Source organism: Boleophthalmus pectinirostris, unplaced genomic scaffold (genome assembly GCF_026225935.1).
Source record: "Boleophthalmus pectinirostris isolate CB_2022bp ecotype Guang Dong unplaced genomic scaffold, ASM2622593v1 HiC_scaffold_20, whole genome shotgun sequence".
Lineage (NCBI taxonomy): Eukaryota > Metazoa > Chordata > Actinopteri > Gobiiformes > Gobiidae > Boleophthalmus > Boleophthalmus pectinirostris.
In genome coordinates this window covers 18,721,825-18,743,094 of record NW_026571153.1, presented here as the reverse complement: position 1 = coordinate 18,743,094, position 21,270 = coordinate 18,721,825, and the positions used below count along the sequence as shown (strand labels likewise).

At 37.9% G+C, this 21,270-nt stretch overlaps 2 protein-coding genes across 3 annotated transcripts; one reads left to right on the top strand and one right to left on the bottom strand.

Moving 5' to 3' along the window:
* Nucleotides 1-1,293: 1,293 nt before the first annotated feature.
* Nucleotides 1,294-11,885, top strand: LOC129409765 (Fc receptor-like protein 5). Its single transcript, XM_055156433.1, has 9 exons — nt 1,294-1,489; nt 1,581-1,619; nt 2,582-2,690; nt 2,997-3,142; nt 5,788-6,030; nt 6,500-6,793; nt 7,230-7,472; nt 9,984-10,103; nt 11,292-11,885. The coding sequence occupies exons 1-9, from the start codon at nt 1,465-1,467 to the stop codon at nt 11,393-11,395; spliced, it is 1,323 nt and encodes a 440-aa protein (XP_055012408.1). The 5' UTR covers nt 1,294-1,464; the 3' UTR covers nt 11,396-11,885.
* On the bottom strand, nt 11,821-19,310 carry LOC110160250 (zinc finger protein 14-like). 2 transcript variants are annotated; one of them, XM_055156434.1, is made up of 5 exons: nt 19,145-19,310; nt 15,249-15,356; nt 15,058-15,171; nt 14,492-14,596; nt 11,821-14,289 (listed from the first exon to the last, which is right to left on the bottom strand). In XM_055156434.1, exons 2-5 carry the CDS (start codon nt 15,349-15,351, stop codon nt 13,307-13,309), a joined length of 1,305 nt encoding a protein of 434 aa, XP_055012409.1. In that variant the 5' UTR covers nt 15,352-15,356; nt 19,145-19,310; the 3' UTR covers nt 11,821-13,306. The 2 variants fall into 2 exon arrangements, with proteins under 2 accessions (XP_055012409.1, XP_055012410.1); XM_055156435.1 differs by lacking the exon at nt 14,492-14,596 and having other exon boundaries at nt 11,889-14,289.
* Nucleotides 19,311-21,270: the final 1,960 nt, after the last annotated feature.

The following is a 21,270-nucleotide window of genomic DNA, read 5'->3' as shown; positions in this document are numbered from 1 at the left end:
CCAGTGCTGACAACCTGAATATCTGACAGCATTGAATTAACCTTAACTTGCTGCTGTCTTCCTGTGAGGAATGCCCAATACCACTTAGTAATATGACTGTTAACACCCAGCTCTAACAGCTTCTTCAACAGGATGTTTGGTAATATTGTAATAAATGCTGAGCTAAAATCCATGAACAATATTCTGGTATATGATGAAAGATCCTCTAAGTGTTTCAGTATTAAGTGGGCAGTAGTTACAAGAGCATCATCAGTACTTCTGTTGCTGCAGTAAGCAAACTGATAGGGATCCACATGACCCGCTATCTCCTCCCTCAGAAACCCCACCATAACACGCTTAAATGATTTCATAGTCACTGATGTCAAGGCCACAGGCCTGAAGTCATTGTTCTCTTTAGGACAGGTTTTCTTTGGTACAGGGGTGATAATAGACTTTTTCCAGAGCAAAGGTATATCCACTGAATCTACTGAAATTTGAAATAAGGGACACCATGCTTGGCTCAGTTCATCAGCAAAAGTCTTTAGCAGGAAAGCTGAGATCCCATCTGGCCCGCTGGCCTTTTTGGTGTCACGTCTTTTAAAAATAGTGGTGACCACCCCGGGATTTTTGTTTGTTTGTTTGTTTAGTTTTGTTTTGTTTGTTTGTTTGATTGTTTTTTACATGCAGTTTTAATTGTAATAACAGAATTAATAATAACAAACAAGCAACAAGTCCAGATTCATTTGATTTGAGGCAAAAACACATAAGAATAGTTAGACAATAAATTATGAATTAATTAATAAAAACCAGGGCACTCAAGACACATACGTTGTAAAGCAAGATAACAAAATACAAAAGTTTTCCCCTCCCCACTTTATTGTTGGCATATCTTGCTTTGATCATTTCTTATAAAATAGCTTGCCAGATTTTCTACATTATTATCATTAAAAATATTATTTTAAAGTAACCATATTGCAGGGGGTATAATAGCCTAAACAAGAGTACTTTGAAGGACAAAACATAAAATAATGCATAAAATCTTGTATTTTCAAAAGATAGACATAAAATCTACTAACACTAATTATATTTGAATGAGTGGTGCAAGAAATACAATTATTCAACTTAAAATAATTTAATATAGTCATCATAAAGCCATTTTGTTACTTGTGGAGTTAAAAAAAGTTACTGAAGTAAATGTAACTAAGTACTCACCTCTACATAATTCTGGTCATACTGGACTAAACAGCTTAATTATCATCACTTCATTATCATCAAAACTCATGTATTTCTTTTCCACCATTTTGTTCTGTCCCTTAAGACTAAACAAGGTCAGGGTTGACTTCAGTTTTGTTCTAGACCAACCAGGGCTGAATCAGAACTACAAACCCTTAAAATGGTCTTACCCAGATCTTGGTAGGTGATCTGTATTGTTTTTTTAATTTGTGGTTAGAACAGGATTTCCTCAGTCGGACTTGCTGCTGCACAATGAAGCGCATTCTGCTGATTCTCTGTGAGTACAATTCACATTTTTTCTCCCCCAAAATGTAAATATTATTAATAAATGTACAATTCCATCAGATTTTCTTTAATTTTGTTTTTAGTGGTGGTGACTGTGAACTGGGAAGTTGTCCATGGTCGAGGTATGTCTCAACTAAACCTTAACAAATTTTTTCCACCTCGAGATGCAAGTGGATTATCAAAATATTTTTATACTATGAATGATACTAGGAAGATTTAGTCCTGTTATAGTTTTGGTTTCAACTGAAACTCAAGTAATTTTGGTATCACAAAGTTGGTGAGTAGTGGAGGAAGTAGCAGTAACACAGAAAATCATTGACCAAGTAACACAACAACAAAATATCAAACCAAAAAAAGCCTAGTTTAGTCCTGGTTTAATATATATAAAAAAAATAGCATTACTATTTTTATATTGCATATATGCATGAAGCATTATCTGTAATTTATTTAGTTAACTATTGTGTCCAAGTAAATTACCCTTTAATTAAGATTGTTTCATTCAAGTTTTTTTTTTTTTTTTTTGTCATGACTATACCAGCTTGTCAAAGCCTGATTCTGTCAGATCTCAGAAGCTAAGTAAGGCCGGGACTGGGAAAATCAGCTGTCACAGCGGGGCGCCAGTCGCAAAAACTGACTGTAGTTGTATCCAAGGCACTTCACCCACTTTGCCTAGAAAGAAAGTGATGTGTGAGTGATGGTGGTGGTCAGAGGGGCTGATGGTACAGATTGGCAGTCTCACTTCCATCAGTCTGCCCCAGGACAGCTGTGGTTACAATAGTAGTTTACCACGACTGAGTGTGGAGTGAATGAATAATGCTCTGTAAAGAGTATTTGAATGTCCAGAAAGTGCTATGTAAAACTGATGCATTATTATTATTATCATTATTATTATTATTTGGGCCTAGTTTGAATGTTCATGTAAAACTGGTTTGGCCTTGCTCTGGTGCTGGGTTAGCTCTGGTCTGCTCTAGGTTTAGTTCCATGTTTATTCCTAGATTAGTCCCAGTTTGGATGTGGTAAAATGTCAACGCACCTTAAGAATCTGTTATGTTAACCCTGACTTTGTTGATTCTCTGTTCTACAGCCTCAGTAAAGGTGACACCGAACGTAGCCCAGTTCTGGGAGTACCACAATGTGTCTGTGAGCTGCGAGGACTTCGGACCTGACTGGACTGTGTGGAGGTTCACCAAAAGGTTTGTAAAGTCGAACCCTTTGACTCTGCTCTACTGACTCTGCTCCTGTCTGCTCCTATCTACACCTCTGACTCTGCTCCTCTCAGCACCTGTGGCTCTGCACCTGTGGCTCTGCTCCTCTCTGCACCTGTGGCTCTGCACCTGTGGCTCTGCTCCTGTGGCTCTGCACCTGTGGCTCTGCACCTGTGGCTCTGCACCTGTGGCTCTGCACCTGTGGCTCTGCACCTGTGGCTCTGCTCCTGTGGCTCTGCTCCTATGGCTCTGCTCCTGTAGCTCTGCTCTTGTCTAAACCTTTGTGTATTTCAGTGGGGACTTATCAGGATGTGGATCCGGATGGGGCAAGATCAGGATTTCGGGCTGTCATATGAATGTAAAACATTATGACTCTGGAATTTACTGGTGCGAATCCAAGTATCGAGAGAGCAGTGACACCATCAACATCACTGTAACCGGTGAGTCCTGGTTTAGACCTGGTTTTGTTAGAGGGTTTGGACAGGAAGTAGTGGTGAGTTCAAAAACAGAATACCTCTACCTATGTCATAAACACAGAAAATTCCAAGTTTCAGCCCTAATTCAGCTAAATAAAGGTGTTTTTTCCCCTAATCATAACTGTAGTGCAATTTAAAATCTTTGTGAACATTATGGTTGTAAGATAACAGTTACAGAATTACCTCTACATGTTCAACTTTCAACTTTATTATTGTCCCAAAGAGAAATTGGTGTGCAGAAGTGGCAGACATACAGTAGACATACAAAACAATAGTACACTTAACCACAGCTTACGCTTCTGCTCAATAATGCAGACATACATTTCCTCAAACATGGGTAAAAAAGAACAGGAAATGTAACCATTTTTCTGATCCAAGCTATAAGAAACCATACATCCTAGTTATGGCTTTAGAAATAAAGGAAGCTCGAGCTCTCTGAGTTCTGATCCGGGCATTCTCAGATGCCACCCTGAAGGAAGGAGGTTAAACTCCTCAAAGAGCAGGTGGCCAGGGCTCTCCATTATTTGTTGGGTATGGCAAATCACGCTTTTGCGGGGAATGTGCTGCAGCTGGGACTGCTGTAAGTGTAACTGTACTGCTGTACAATTTTACCTACCACTTTGACCGACCAAGCTAGATGATTTTTACAAGACAGAGAGAGGGCACCAAACTAACAAACAATACAAAATGCAAGAATAGATTAAATAACACTCTGATTAAAAAAAAAAAAAAAGGTTATAGGAACATTACTGACGTTAAAAGAATTAAGTCTCATTAAAAAGAACCGTCTTTGCTGCACTTTCTTGCAGATCAGGCATCAGTGGTTGGTTCAAAGCACAGAGCACTGTCAATAACTGCCCTCAGATATTTTATATTCAGAGACAAACTCAACTCCTTTTCCCTGAATTACAGAAAGAAGCACTTGGGGGTGACTTTAAAAAAATCTACCAGCATGTCTTCAGGCTTTGACTCATTAATAGATAAATAAAAGCATTCACACCATTCAATAAAATCATCCACCACAGGTCCATGACTACTCTCATTGTTTATTAGAGACTCATGTAGTAGGTTGAAAAAAGGCTGTATTTAAGTTTTATATGGAAACAGACACCCCCTCTATTTTGTTGAATGATTCCTAGCGTGCCTTTTGTTTTGGGTGCAGTACATACTCCGACCATTAGAGGGTGCCGTTAGCGCTACTGTGGGGACTAGGGGAACACGGCGTAGGCGCAGCTTCAGAATTAAACAAGCTGTGACCAGACTAACGTGTCTCCTCTCCGTCCATTCACAGCAACAGCACACCTTTAGGCCACACAGTTTAACCTTAACTGTGTGCCACTTGCTACCGCCCAGCTTTCCCCTAGGGCTGGCGCCGGTAACACTCACAATTACTGTCTCGTCTGCAAATTTCATTTCCTGTTATTAAATGCACTTCTGCAGTCATTGGTATACAAAATAAAAAGCAAGGACAATAACACGCAACCCTCTGGAGATCCAGAGGAACAATACAGTCTCGATGACATGACACCATTTACTTTAACATACTGTGTCCTGCATGATAAAAAAAAATCCATAATCCAACCAATAAGGTTAAAATCCAAAATTGAAAAAGAAGATCAGTTTCTCAGCCAGTAGATAAGGCTGGATAGTATTGAAGGCTGAAGAGAAGTCTATGATCAGAAGCCGAGCGTGGCTTTGGGGGGCTTCTAGATGCCTCACTAGTAGATTCAACAAGGTCAATATGTCATATCAGCCGCATGTCCAACTATAGGACATATAAAATTATAAACCTCACAGAACTTCAAAAATAAAGAAAACCAGGGAAGATTAATAGTAAATTATGACTATAATGGTGTAAACTATGTTTTAGTGAAAACAAGTCTAACCTGTCATATGCAATTTAAGGGTAAGGTACACTTTACTGCCCCCATAAGGAAAATAGTCATCTGCATTTGACTCATCTGTCAGTATAACCCGTCAAGAGGAGTGGGTGCTATAGTGCAAGGCTATATTTATTTACACTACACATTTCATACATAGAGTAACTCAGTGTGCAGTGTGTGGAGACTCATCTCAGACTTTAATCTAGAACTACCTTAGTCGCAGGATTTTACCTCATCCCGCCCTCTTAATTTGAATATGGAGACACTAATACAAATAAACAAATACATAAATTCGTAATTAGGGAAATTAAGTTGACCTCTAAATTTTGAGAAATATGTCCTCAGGTTAGAAACAATTTTATGGGTTTCTTTTGGGTCCAAAATGGTGAACTTTTTTTTATAATAACCATTCCCTTTTGGACTGCCAAAGATGCACCCATAAAAGATGGACATGTTTGTTGAATAGGTGAGAGAGGCTTTTGCTTTAAAACTTTAATTACAACACTACTCAAGGTGGACTCCCATGAAAAAAAATATAAAGGCATACATTGATGGGAGAAGTATGGCCATACTTCTCCCATCAATGTATGCCTTTATATTTTTATTCATATTTAGATGTTATGCAGATCTTGGTACAGTTAGTCCTGATTAGATCCTGGTTAAGTCCTGGTTAGGTACTGGTTTAGTCCTGGTTAGGTTCTGCTTAAGTCCTTGTTTTGTCCTCAGGAGGTCCTGTGATCCTGGAGACTCCAGTTCAGTTAGAGGAGGGGCTGGAGGTGGTTCTGAGGTGCAGATTCAAATCTGGAGCCCAGAACCTAAAAGTGGACTTCTACAGAGATGAGGTCCTCATAAAGTCCAGCCCTGAACCTCAGACCACCATCAGGTTCAGGAGAGACCAGCAGGGAGCGTACACCTGCAAGGACCACGACAACAATCATCACTCTCTACCAGTACACATGTATCTGCAAGGTCAGTCCTGCTTACCAAGTCCTGATCAAAAGTACACCATGTTTATGTTGGAGGGTTGAAACCAGAAAAGTTAGCCTGTGCCCCTTTAAGACAGTTTAGGACATTTCTCGAACTGAAGGCAAATTTGGGCACAGCACTTTTTTGGAAACTCAAACACATATTTTTACTTATCAAAGTATCAAATGCTTTACATAGGCACGGTAGTACAGCTCTGATGATAAATTTCTTTGTCTCCATCATGTAAACATAGTAGGGTGGATGATTTGGCAACATCATGATTTTGATATAAACACGATTCATGTAGACTTGTATTTTTCTACTGTCTTTAAGAGGTGTATGAAGTGAGCAGACAGCTGCCTTAAATAGAGAAATCAAATCATGATATGACAAAGTGACACATTTTTTATCACCATAAAACATAGACTTATTTTATCTTAGGTTGAGGTTTTGAGCAGTTCTCTCTTCACAGATAACTCTCCAGCTCCAGTGCTGGTTCTGAGTCCAAACTCAGATCAGTTCTTTGAGTACAGCCCTGTGAACTTCTCCTGTGAGCCGCACACTGAGGGCTGGACTGTGCAACGCCATAAGCCCAAAACTGGGTCCAAACCTGGACCCAAAACTGGGTCTCAGTGCGGGTCTGACTGGGGTTCCAGCGTACATGGGTTTGTCTGTGTACTTAGTTTTGCCAAGAGACTAGACAGCACCATCTACTGGTGCGGCAAGAACACGCGACGCAGCAACTCTGTCCAGCTCCAGGTTAAAGGTAAGTTTCCTGGTTTAGCCCTGGTTTAGCCCTGGTTTAGCCCTAGTTTAGTCTCAGACTGGGCTAGGGCTAGGAGGTAGGGCTGAGTACTACTTTTCAAAATTGTTTTACACCAGTAATTGAATTTTATTTAAAGAGCCTGTACTCAGTTTTTTCCATGTAGCCTACATGAGCAAAGCTTGTCTTGCCCTGGGACAGACATATTGCATAAGAAGCTCTTAAGGTCAAAATAAGTCTGCTGTGTACTGTCTGCATCTAATTAGAAATCTTATTATTATCATCCAAGAATCAGGAAGTGCACGATTAGCATGCTAAGTGTTAACTTTACAGTGACAACAAATCAGGTGCAGTGCATTTTACATTATTAGCATAAAAACCATAATTTTTTTATCTGTTACCTCCTTCACTCCCCCTCCTCCCTCTCTGTCTTTCTCAGACAGCGGCGTGATTCTGCAGGTGCCTCTGCTCCCCGTCTTTCTGGGACAAACTGTCAATCTGACCTGTCAACATCACCCTCCCACCACCCTCCCAGCATATTTCTATAAAGACGAACACTTTCTGTCAGAGTGGCCTGCAGGGAAGATGGTCCTCCAGTCGGTAGCACAATCTGATGAAGGCCTGTACCAGTGTGAGATGGGAGGACAGAAGTCGCAACTCAGTCCACTCAGGGTCAGAGCAGGTTGGTACTTAATATTAAAGGTCCTATATTATTATTATTATTATTATTATTATTATTATTATTATTATTATTATTATTTTATTATTATTTTTTTTTTTCAAGCCATGTTAGAATGTTGCTACCTCCTCAAAAACATACCTGGACTCACGTTTTGTTTCATTCACACATGTTTGAGTAACTCTTTATTATTAGTCTGTGTACATCACCTACCTACCTTTTACCTTTTGTTCACTATAGATTGGCCATTCCAGGGCTGAAATTATCCAAATGATTCTGAAAAACTGTGGTTTTAAACTCCACATGGCATCACAAGGTGGAACAGACTTTTTTCTGTTTGAGAAAGGAACAAAACACAACTACAGGTTTGTTTCTGATGAAGAAACAACATTATAACAAATAGAAAAACTAGAAGGCCCTTAAAAGAAGGCATCATACACAAAATCATCTTTTTAGAGTTTTCTGTTTGCATTTATCCTCTCAAAGTTGTATTCAGAGAAATTTATGCACGTTTGAGTAATCTTTATGCTCCACTTCTCTGTACTTGTCCGTTTGATTGTCCGCTGATACACGTACACAGCAAAAACTGGAGGGTTAAAATTTCAAGGTAAAATATTTCAGAGTTGTTTTTAACACAGAAAGTGTTATTTTAACTATTTGAAAGTTAAATGGGAGTTACAGTTGGGGTTATTTGCCAGAGTTGATATGGTTGAAGTTAATTTAGCTTCCCCGAGTGTTAATTCAACTTCCCCGAGTGTTAATTCAACTTCCCCGAGTGTTAACTTGGCACCGCCCACCCACCACTTCAAATTCCCGCCACAGAAGACCAGTTTGAACCAGACAGACACAGTGGATTTTTCACTTTTACATGCAGCTCTTTTTGGTAAGTGCAATTTGATTTAAACTATATAGACAATATTTTTATTTTCTTCACTAATTAGAATTACAATTATAACTGTATAGGTTGAATTCTTTATAAAAGAAATTGCTAGCAGACGTAACTATAACCCATGGTCTTTTAACTCTTTGCTTATGTCAAGGACAGTATTCTATCCTGCATATTTTAAGTAAGCTTTTAAATCGTTTTTTTATTCACTAAATTGGTGTCTGTCTGTCTGGTGTATGTTGTATGTTGTAGCTCTCGGTAACATATGTTTCTCTTTTTGACAGATAATAGAAGCAGCTTTAAAAGAAAAAGCTGGTGGTGAAGAAGTGCTAAAGGAATACCAAACAGAAACCCTAAGTCATACTACAAGAAGGAAGTTATTTAATATACTGGTTTCTCACATGATTCAACACCATGGGTATGTTTCTGTTTGTTCACAAAATTGAATAAATTATTCTTAACGTCTCTAATAAATTGAATTCCTGTTTCAGTAACTTCCCCTCTAAGGCTACTCGGGAACAGTCTGCCCTTGGGATTGTGATGGCGTTTCCTTCTCTCAAAGATCCATATGCCAAGAAAAGCTATGTAAGAATTATTTTGCTTTCTAAGCAATGTAAATTGTGTAAACATTCAACATTAAGTTGTATGGCATCCTTTTTACTTTTAGGAGCACCTCTATGATGCTGCGGGTGGATCAGGGTACATCTCAAGGCTGAAGACAGTCCAAAGGCGGAAAAGGCAAGTGACTCCTCAGCCACCGGACAGCCCTGTTGACTATTCTCAAGGAGTCCCAACACATCAGAGGACTGTTCAGGTTGAACAACAGCTGAACGGTGATGCCAAGAGTCTTCAGATAATGATTTGTACATAATTTCATCTTTTACAATGTTTTAAAGAAAATAAAGGCTTTACAAGCACTGAATGTGTTTTTTACAGTGTACCTTAATTTGCACTTCACAGTGTGTAGTTACAACTCTCCAAGATGTTAAATTAACTCAAATTAAGTGTAAAAATAAAACACCTTTGTGTGTTGTTTAGCTAAATCAGGATAACCCTACAAAGTGTTAACGCTTTACTCTCAAAATGTTAATTTAACTCTTGATTTTGGGGTTAAACAGTAACTTTGGTCCAGTGTTACATAATTATCATTTCCAAAAGTGTTAAATTAACTCTAGAACAGATTGGACTCATATAGACTCTGAGAAAATGTTAAAATTAACTCTGTGAGAGTCAATTTTAACACTCCACTTTTTGCTGTGTAGGATTTGTGTCGTGAAACCATTTTTGCATAAATGAAAATGTGTAATTTGCAGCTTTCCTTAGAGGCTGACTGTATGAGGCCCTTTGTTGTGATGACATTTATAGTGAGGTACTGTAAAGGGGCAGGTGGGAATCGACTTTGCACTTTCCAAGCCAGAAGTTGCAGGAATGTCAGAAAATGAGCAATTAGATATTTTTTCCAAATAATTCAGCCCTAATCTAGGCCTATATAATACATCTTTGCTGTATTTCTGATTGTACATGTTTACTCCTGATTCCAAAAGTGCCACCAGAAAAAAAAAAAAAAAAAAAAAAAAAAAAACTGAACCTAAATCTCACTTTTTTCTTCTTTTTCTCATCTGTTGTAGCTGAACTCCCTCCTGACTCGCTCCGGTCTGCTCGCTCTCTGTTACTCCTCAGGTACATAATCGTGTTCTTGCCGTATGTCGCCTCCACTGTGCTCTTCATCATCATCTACAGGGAGGCAGGTGAGTTACACACCAAATCCTGTTGCACTGTTGGAGCTGCTGTTTTCAAATTGGTTTCTCTGCTAAATCAATCAGTTAGAGTGTGTATATGACAAGTTTTTATGTTTTTCTAACTATAACTTGGTTGTGATATTACATGTGGTAACTATTTATCATAGCATTACATCAGTTAAGTGGCAGTTCGTGGGAGAAAAAATTTGAAAAGAAAAATACAAAAATACAGGAAGTAGTGTTATATGACACATTTGCTGCATGTCTGACACATGGATCGTTTAAAAAAACCAACCAGGAAATACAATGAACTTGTTAAAAAAAACAAAAAAAAAAAAAACATCAACATTCAGCAACTGAAAAGGCAACTGTTAAAGTAAGAAAGCAAACATAATAGTTAAGAATAGTGATTGAAGATAATTTGGCATTTGCTCCATATTCACACATTGCAGAATGAGGCAGCCATTAGAGCTATTTTAAATGTTAAATGAACAATACAATTCAATGAAAAAAGATCGGAGAGTTGAAACCAAAGACCGTATAAAGACTATACAAACTGTATATAAAGTGGACTAAGGGAGAGTGACTTCCCGCAGCGTTACAGGGACAAATTTTGAGCCAAGTTCTATATTAGGAATAGGAATTGTTGATTTATGAACAAAATAGTGAAATAAAAACACAAGGATCATGTAGAGTAGGTTAGTACAAACATTTTAAGATCAAAAGGTTCACTAAAGCAGTTACAGAAAGAGGCGTGACATCCTATTTGCTACGGGGCGGCTGAAACGTGTCAAAGATGTGATAGAAATGTCAATATAGGACACTAATGGTGACAGTGCAGTTTGCTCAAATACTGTACTAGATCTACAGAGGCTGAATGATTTGGGGAAAATATAGATTTTTTTCTGACAAACATTGCAATTACAATTAGTTTTGCGATTTCTGTTTTAATAACAGGATTCTGTACAAAGTTTCGATTTTAAACACGTCCAGAAGAACTGACAAAAAGACTAAATATGAAGTGGCAAACTAATACATGTTTATACACATTAAAACTACAGGGTTAGCAGAATAAGACAGGATATTTCATTGTTTGTGGAGGAATTTATAGTACTTCAGAAATTGTATCTTTTGTGATTTGGTAATTATTATTATTATTATTATTATCATTTACTTTTTATTACTTTTTTATTACAGGGGGATCAGTCGTTCAGAGGAGGCAGAGGAGGAGAGTGTTCAACCTTCAGGACCCTCAGGATGAAGACGTGATACCAAACGTTACCACTGAGTACCAGTTCTGACCAGGGTTGCCAGATTTTCAGAGAGAAACAAGCGACCAAGTCTTTGAAACAAGAGCCCAAAACGTTGCTAGAAACAGATCAGTCCTGAGTCTACTAACATGAAAAAGAACTAAAAGAGGATAAAAATCATCTCTTTTATGAGGTGAAAGCAAGCCGTAAAAAACACAACCCATGATTCTCAAAATCGGCAAGCAACTTTCCATAAAAAGAAGGCCAGTCGCTACTGAAGCAAGAACTTGGGAACCATGGTCCTGATCTGCATCTGAACAGAGACCATAGCATTTATTTTATGGTCCATTCACGTTTTGTGCTTGAAAAAAAAAGATATTTACAAGCATATTTTAGCACATTTCTGATGCCTGTTCCAAATATCTGTTATATCCTATCAATAAATGCCAAAAAAAAAAAAATCACCTATTCATTTTTCTCATTATCATCCACCCCCAGCTCCACCTATTCATAAAGGCACTTCACCAACAAGATGCGGATTTTCAGGCAGTTGCTTTTATTGTCAAAACATGGCTATGGGATGTTTTTTTAACCCTACATGGATGAACCATTTTATTCATTTTTGCACACAAAAAAAGAAAAAGAAATCCAGTTAACCAATAATAAATGTAAATGTATAATAGGTTGCGTTCATGTGACATCAAAACATTCTAGAAACCCTATAGTTTAACCTGAGCTGGAGGACACTTCAGAATTCTAAAATAATGCAGATTGTTGACCTGGTTTATGGTTAATATCTATGTAATTACTGGACCTATCCACATGAAATAGAAATTGGCTCCAACTTCAACGTCTTTGTCAGTATAAACAAACAAAAGTTGAATGATTTTTTCACAATAGCTAAAGGAAGTGGTGCTATTACTTGTGATTGTTGTCACCTGAAAGAACATTATTTCAGTAGGTTCATATTGCAAGTGTGTGGAGCACATCCCAAATAAATCATGGTAAGGTTCAACATTTGTGGATTTATTTATTTTTTTTCTGAATGTGATCCCGTATTAGGCGTTCTGGATTATAAGACGCGCTGTCATTAAATGATCTATTTTCGAACTTTTTTCACAAATAAACCGCACCAGACTTTAAACGAAACACAACAGTTGGATGGGTCAGTGGGACTTTGTTTGGTGTGTTCACGGTGACTCTGGGCTTTGTTCAGTTGTGGCGTGTAGGGAGGGTGCTGTCTGGGACCGCTGGATTGTTGGCATGTTCGCAGTGACTCAGTTGTTCAGTTGTGGCTCAGAGTGGCACACTGCACTCACTTTTTCGATTCGTTATTTCGTTCTGTTCCTCGTCTGTGTGGAGTGATGAGTGTGGCTGTGGTTGTTTTTCGCTGTGCGGTCGCTGTCTGCTCCGTGTTTGTTTGTGTGCGCTGCAGGTGGTGCGGCTTTGTAGTTTACTGAAGTCGTGCTGAGACACCCGAGTGGATTCGTGTATGGGGCGCTCTGGATTGCAGGGCGCACGGTTGTTTTTTGATGCGGTTAGAGGCTTAAGAGCTCGCCTAATAGCCCGGAAAATACGGTATATAAGCTCTAGCACACCATCTGAGAAATTAATTTTAGTTTGTTTTTGACAAAGCGTCTCCTTTCTTTGCTCTCTGAGGTAAGTCACTCCCTGTTCAGAGCACTATCACAACACAATCAACCCCGCTAATTAAACTATTGCACATCAGATCAGATTTGTGAAGTTGTAGGTTCAAATAGGGCTCAAACATGCATGGATGACATACAAAACGACTTCACACATCATAATGTATAGTAGAAAGTAGGTTTGGCATAATACCCAGTCTCTTTAAATATTATTGGTGTGTAAAACGTTGTGATGTCACCTGAAATTCAACTGTAAAATTAAAAAGCAATGTCTAAATGTAGCTGTGATTTTGTCCAGTTCAGTCTGGTTCTCCGCTCAGTGCACAGTGGCCTCATGGTAGTCTCTTACATGCTTCAGCCGGAATGATTTTGTGCAGTGTCCGCACTCAAACGGCTTCTCTCCTGTGTGGATCATTTCGTGTTTTCTCAAATTACTGTTATCGTTGAATTGTTTCCCACACTCCTGACATTCAAATGGCTTTAAACCTGAATGCCTCGCTGTGTGCAGTTTTAAATTCTGCACAGTTTTGAATCTTTTTCCGCATTGCTCACACCTGAATGGTCTCTCAGAATCATTTTCCTCCATTTCTTTCTGCACATTTTTGGGTTTGGTATGCGTCTCTATGTGTTTCTGTAACGTGGCATTTACAACAAAAGATTTTCCACAAATATCACAAACAAATGGGAATTCTTCTCTATGGCGCATCTCATGTTGCTGCCAGTGCTGCTTGATCCTAAATGTCTTTCCACATTCTGAACAGCTGAAAGGTTTTTCCCCTGTATGGATCATCACATGCTTTCGCAAATTACTTCCATTGCTAAACTTTTTGTGACACACTTCACATTCAAATAATTTCTCTTTGTTGTGGGTATTTTTATGTTCATTTAACAGTTGTTTCAGTCTAAACTGCTTGGGACACTGATCACAGTGATACGGTAATACATCCAAGTGAGATCTTTTGTGCTCTGTCAATTTAACATGAAATTTAAATGTTTTCCCACAAAGATTACAGCAGTATGGCCTTTCATCACTGTGGCTTCGTAAATGTTTCTCTAAGTCACCTTTTCGCACAAACATTTTATGGCAGGTTTTGCATTCAAAGTCTCGGTTTCCGTTGTGAGTGACTTGGTGATCTTTCAGGGAACCTTTTCGGCCAAATTTCTTTCCGCAGATTTGGCAGGAATATTTTCTGATCCCGGAGTGAATGACCAGGTGTTGTTTCAGAAGTGCAGCACGGTGAAAGCTCTTGTTACATGTGGGGCAGACGTACTCTATTCCCTTGACTCTAAACACAGGTTCTGGAAAAAAAGATGCAACAAGATATATTTTACTATTGAAAAGAACACAACTGTCTGTCATCTTATGTAACAATTTTGTAAAAGGTGCAGTAACATTCCTAGCACTCATCTTGCGAAACAATTAACCAGATTAACTTGTAATGATAAATACTACAAAACAGCTAACAGTATCTTGTATAGTCTTGTATAGTAGTAGCAGTACCTTGGTCATATGAATGCTGGACATAATCATTGTCCATTATTTCCTTTACCTCTACCTCCACGACTTTGAAATCCCACTCAACAGCGCCCCCCTCTGGCTCAAATTCTGTAATTGCAGTCAAATCCACAATATGACTTTGAGGTCCTAGATTCTACTCTAATAACTTTTGAGGCTACAGTATTTACGGTATTGTCCCCACCAAGCTGCCTGCTTTATTTCACAAACTACTTTCTTTACAATTTTCTTTAAGGATTCTGTTTGATCATAGGAAAGAAGTTCTGTAAGGCTGAAACAAGTTAACTGGTTAATCACAACTAACCTAAGAACTAAAATAGTTAATAAAACTGTCTGAGAAGATGTTTCATTACTCCGTGAGGGCAGGAATTAAAGACAGGAAATGTGTAAAATTTGGTTTGTAAACACTCTATGGAGAAGACCTCAAGTGACTTTTCTTCTGATGACTAGTACACTTATCAAAATAATAATCTCTAGACAATTGAATTAACAAAACAATCTTTAGTTGCAGCCCTAAAGGTACAGCTCGGGTTCAGAGCCAGTGAACACACCTTCATCCAGTAAATTCTCATCATGACAAAAAATTGAAATGAAACCATCGTTGCACTTCATTTCATCCTCCACAGTGAGTCCAGTAAACCTCCTCTCAGCAAAGATAGACGCATCTGAGGGAAAAAATTTACTAAATCAGAACTAAACATAGTCCAAATCAGAACTAAAGCAGGTCAAAATCAGGACTAACCTTGAACTTGAAGTTTTTGCTCCAAATTTCTGTATTCTGGAACTTTTAAAAAGTCAAACAACATGACAACAGGTATTTTAAGTTCCATGTTCTCTGGATCCATTCTTCCTAAAAAAAAATACATTCAGTCAGCTGAAATACAATGTAAAAATAACAATGCATTCTGCAGGTTAATGCAAGAGTAATGCAAAATGACCATCAAATGTTATCATCTAGCTATTATATCATAAATAAACTAAATAAACTGATAGTGTCTCAAGTTGAAGAGAAGTTTTAATTGGTTGGACAGTCAAATCTATATATATATATATATATATATATATATATATATATATATATATATATATAAATGTCTGTATAACTGATCTTAATTTGTTTTTCTTTTTAACTACTTGTTTAGAATTTTTGTTTAGTATTTTTTTGTTGTTGTTGTTAAAATATTGTAAAGTGTGAGCTTCTGTGTTCATTTCTCTTGTAAATCAACAAAGGTTCTATAAGTAGTTCACTGTTTAGTTTATTTATTTTTTAGGGAGAGATGCATTATTGCCAGGTTGTAGAGCCAGAGCTATTTTCCACCTGTTTTCCCTGGGCAGATTGATGTTATAGTTCATAAAATCAAACATACAAAGAGAATGTCTTTATAATGACTGGAGCATCATGAAATCATCATCCTTGTCCCTCCAGAACTCTGAGAAACAAACTGTTTTAGCGGAGGAGCAGCAGCATCATGAATGATCTTATACAGCTGATAAACATTTTCATACATTATCAGGATTTCAAAACTTAAAATGCTGTGTTTCACAAGAATATGACCGTGGAATAGCCGACTTTTCTTGTCATGGATCTTGAGAGCGCTTTTATATAATGATTCTAGAGGCCTCAGAGCTAATTTACAAGCCTGTGACCAACGTGTTATGCAGTAAAAAAAAAGTGTCATTATCATTGCATTTACATAAGCACCTGAGGCTTCAGGAGTTAGGGAGTTTCTGATATATCTGAAATTGGCCATGTTGAATGTATTTATAGTGTTAGCTAACTTTTTAACGTGCTTTTTAAAACATAAATTTTGTTCCAGAATAATTCCACAACATCAACATTATTAATCTCCTGCCCTTCTATCAGAATTTCAGGATAGTTCTGAGGTTTGTGATGATTTATACAAAACATAGAAACAGTTTCTGTCGATATTTAAAGTGATACAAGAGTTTTTTAACCAAGCAGTAAATTTAGCCATCTCTGACAGCTTTTGAGCAACTTCGTGAACAGTTTTACCATGAGCATATACCACAGTATCATCGGCATACATGATTATTTTCACATTACATACAGATAGAAGGTCATTAATATATAGTGTGAACAACAAGGGGCCAAGAATAGAGCCATGCAGCACACCCATGCTGCTAGGTCTTAAGGCAGATTTAACATTGTTTACTGCTACACATTGCTGCCTCCCACTGAGATAAGATTTTATCCAATGTGTTGTGTTCATATTGAAATGGAAATTTGATAGTGTGCTGATGAGTAAGAGATCGTTAACTGTATCGAACAGACCTTGGAGATGGTTGATAGGATGCTTATGGGCTGGTAATTTGAGACCTGACTGAGACTGATTTATAACTTGCGTTAGTACAGGGATTAAAGTTTCTTTAAATTCTTTCAGAAAGGCAGTGTCAATTCCAAAAATATCTGTTGTTTGCTATCATTTAAGTTGGCTATTACTTTTGATATTTTTACTTCATCTTTGTTACACAATTTTAAAAAAAGTATTTATCTTCATCTCTACAGTAATCTTGAGTAAAATTTGTTTTGGCTACACATTAAAATGTATAGCCAAATCTGTATTTTCATTATGGATTATCCACTTTATTTTAAGTTGCAAATGTCCAGAGTTAGTTTTCCTCCTTTCCAGTAATTTATCCATACTCCTCCATAGTTGTTTACTGTTGCCTTTTGCATCCTTAATTTGGTTTAGAAAAAAACTTTGGTCTATCTTTTCTGAGCTGTATGATGATGATGATGACTTGATTTCTCAAACTTTTGTACATATAATGATCAATGCATAGTCCAGTGTTAAGAGCAATTTTTAGGTCTTTATCTCTGTTTCATCAGATTCCAAAGGGGTTCATTAAACCATGACAGTCTCTTTTTATGTGATTGTCTATGTTTTAATTGTGTGTATTTATCAATTTGATCGTTTATGGCGTTTATGTGTGATCACAATTTTTTACTAACCATTTTGCAAATCCAGTCTATTTTATTTATATAATTTTTCAGGAGCTCTTGATTTTTCTTTGATATGTAAAGTATTTTGTTGTTTGTTGTTCTTTATTTCTATATCTTGTTTTTGTCAATTTCCTAGTAACTAATGATCAAACAGCCCAGTTACTAAGTTGTATGTTTTGAGTACCCTGTCTGATTTGTTAGTGAAAGTTAAATCAAAGTTTAGAAGCTTTTTGTGACTCTGGTTGGATTCTGGATCATTTGAGTCAGTTTGGCCGAGTTACAAATGTCTTTAAGCTTTTTTCTCTTTGTTTTATCAAGCCAGTTAATGTTAAAATCGCCCATAAGCAATATTTCCTTTCTTTCATATTTCTTTAGGATTTTAGTTATACCAGAATAAAATTCTGTTTTTGCATTTGGTGGTCGGTATACAGCAAGCACAATAAATGACATTTGGGGCGATAGTTTTATTTTGACACCGACACATTCTGGCGTTTGATCAGGATATGTCTATCGGGTGACTATCGATACGTAGATCAATACCCCGCCTCCTTTTCTCTTCCCTCTCTCTCGTCTGGAAACTTTATATCCAGAGACTGATAAAGACGCGATATCAATTATCCAAGTCTCCGTAAAATAAAGGTAATCCAAGTTTGAATCAATGAGTAAATAAATGTTCTAATTGTTCTGTTTTCGAAATTGTGCTGCGTATGTTTATATGTATATGTTGTGGGCATGTCCCACCGGGAGGAAGACCCAGGACACGCTGGAGGGACTATGTCTCTCGGCTGGCCTGGGAACGCCTCGGGGTCCACCCGGAGGAGCTGGAGGACGTATCTGGGGTGAGGGAAGTCTGGGAGTCCCTGCTTAGGCTGCTGCCCCCGCGACCCGGCCCCAGATAAGCGGACGAAAATGGATGGATGGATGTTTACATGTCCACCGAAGACTCCTTTCTGCTTTGTCGTCGGATTTCACAGTACAAATGCGTCATTTACAGTTTGAAAGAGTTTCATGGTGCGTTGTTTGGTAGCTGCTACAGTGTGCATTGAGTTTATTTACCACAGTCTTTATTGTTTAAGCTGGAGGCTTGTGCCCAGGACGCACACTTAGATAACATGTTACCTGGCAGCTTAGCACATTTTGGCTCTTGGTTTGATGTTTTTTGTCTGTGACCAAAGAATCTAAGTTTTAGGAGCAGATGTTAAGTCAGACGGCTTTCCAGATTTCTTTAGGAAAGGCAAAGCGTCAGCATCCGCCGAGCTGCAGCTGCCTGCCCTCATCTCTGCTTCACAAACAAACTGACCTGGCGCAATCTTCACCTGGGGGAAGATGGTGTCAGAGTAGTAGGTCTACACTGCAGTTTTTTTTGGGTCCTGCAACGACTGCCACTATAGGATTCATTTCATTTGAGTAAAAACTGAAACTAAATGCAAAAATGTGCGTTATGATGATTAAGTTTATCAAAGAAACGGAGCACAACGCAGCAAATTGTTACATATAATGCAACAGTAAGCTAACTCCAGTGAATATTGTAATGCTTTACGACATATTTAACATATAAAAAAAGACATGCAGCGTTACAGGCAGCATATACATAGGCAGAAGTAAATACAAAACCATTTGGCGATCCAACATACTGATGAGAGCAAAATAGGTACTAGCTAAATTTTACTTACGTTTATCGTTCTTCTGTTAAAGTTATTTTTTCTATTTCACATCACAAACTCATCCATGAGTGAGCGTTGCCTTCATGGTGAAATGTTCAGTGTAAACCCGAGAAAAACGTTTAAAAGAAGCAGAACATTTTCTCAATGCGTGAAAAACGGGCACGCATTTGTTTACTTCCGCATATTACGACCACGTGATTTTCGGTTGGACCAATCAGAAGAAAGAAACACACGTTTGTACACACGATTTAATGTTTTTTATTCAGCTCTTATATAGTGAATAAAATGTCGAATACTTGTCTATGTATTGTCTATTAGGTTTACCACTAAATACCCAACAAAAGCAAGTCCATGTTCAGTTCTCTGTTTGGCTTGGTTCTAACCCAGGTCTAGTCCTTCTCTATAAACTGGCCTGGGTTTATTCTTGGTCTAATCTTGCTCTGGTCTGGTTCTACTTTGTGCACAACTTTACTGTGTAGGTTTGTGAAAAATCCCTCACTCGTCCAGGTAGAATCCGTGGCAAAAGGAGAAATTAAATTTGCCAACTGGACAAATTTGATAGAATACGTTTTTCAGCTCATCCATTTTTCAGTTCTGGTCAAAATGCTGGTGGATAATTCCTTATATCTGCCTGCAGGGCAGAGCTAAACTACTCTGAAACTAACACACCTACTTGTTTACTTTTGAACTGCACTAAGTGGGATCTTATTAGTGGTTCCATGTCATTGTTACGACAGCCCATTAGTTCGAAAAATGAACCTTCGAGTACAGATCCCATTAGTCAGACATTCCATTCATCAGAAAAACAGAGGATCATTGGTCCGACAACCCATTAGTTCGACCATCACCATACACAGTAGAGATGCGTGGATAACTTGTAACGTGCTGAGGATAAACTGTAAATTCAGAGTGTGGGTGGAATTCTTGTTTGTTTAGAGGGGCGGGGAGTCACAAACACGAGGAAGGAGCCACACCGAGGTGGGTAGTGCTGAATGCGGGTCGGTAGGCAAAGCTCTAATGGCACGAGAGACGCTCTAATGCCACCAGAGGAGGCCACATACATAGCAGCACCTACCGACCTGCATTCAGCAGGTGGCTCCCTTGTTGCAATAAAAACAGTTGAATTGAATAGATGCACGATTGCCAAGTTTACTGCCATGTTGAACACTCCAGGCAATGCAATGACATCTTCAAAGTTTCATAGTATTTGCAGTTTTATTTGGTAGACAGTGGACTCATGTTAGGTGTGAAAACAGTTATACAAAGAGGAAGAGAAACCCACATCCTTCTGGGTTGCAGCTTCACCACAGCAGTTCTGAGATTACACAGTGCGCTCACACTCAGAGCCATTTCATAGAAAGCTACAGCCAAACTACTGCTCACCCAACTATTAGACTTGTTGAAAATATTTGTACTATTTGTATTTTTCAATACTTTTTAAATGAAAAGGTTCTCTTCAAAATGGCAGTGAGTTTGTAAATTGCCAAAAAACAGCCTACAGTCATTTCATAATAGGGTTTTTAAACTCTTACAATGATCAGTGTGACTGGCCCATCAGTGTGGATATTCAGTGTGAATATAGACTTTATGTACAAATTGTGTTTTTCAAAAAAAAAACATTTCCATAGATTTCATTAGATTTTCTTTTTTTTCCCCCAGAATGGGTTCTCTTTTCATTGACATTGTTTCTATCCATTACCATAAATAATGAACCCTTAAGATGCCAGTTTATGCCAAATATTACTTCCAGCAAATTAATTATATGCATTAATTCAATAATAATATGTTTTACTCTGACTATTTACCTGTACTTATCAGTGTGACTGGCCTATCAGTGCTTAGTGGGAAGATTGACTTTGTCTGATTTTTGTTTCATGTTTTGTTTTGTTTTACTGTCAGTTTGAACACAGAGGTTTTGTCCAGGCTGATTTCTCCCATAGACTTTTCCATTGTAAATGCATAGTTTTATCTAAGCTATAACATGCAGCCTCAAACTAAGTGATTTTGTCTTGTACACAGGCTACAGTCCAAACTGTGCATTTGATCACAAATTTCATCTTGTTTCTTAATTTTGTTGTCACTGTGGCTTGAAATCTTATTTTTTCAGTGAATTATGAAAGTTCAGATTTTGTCTA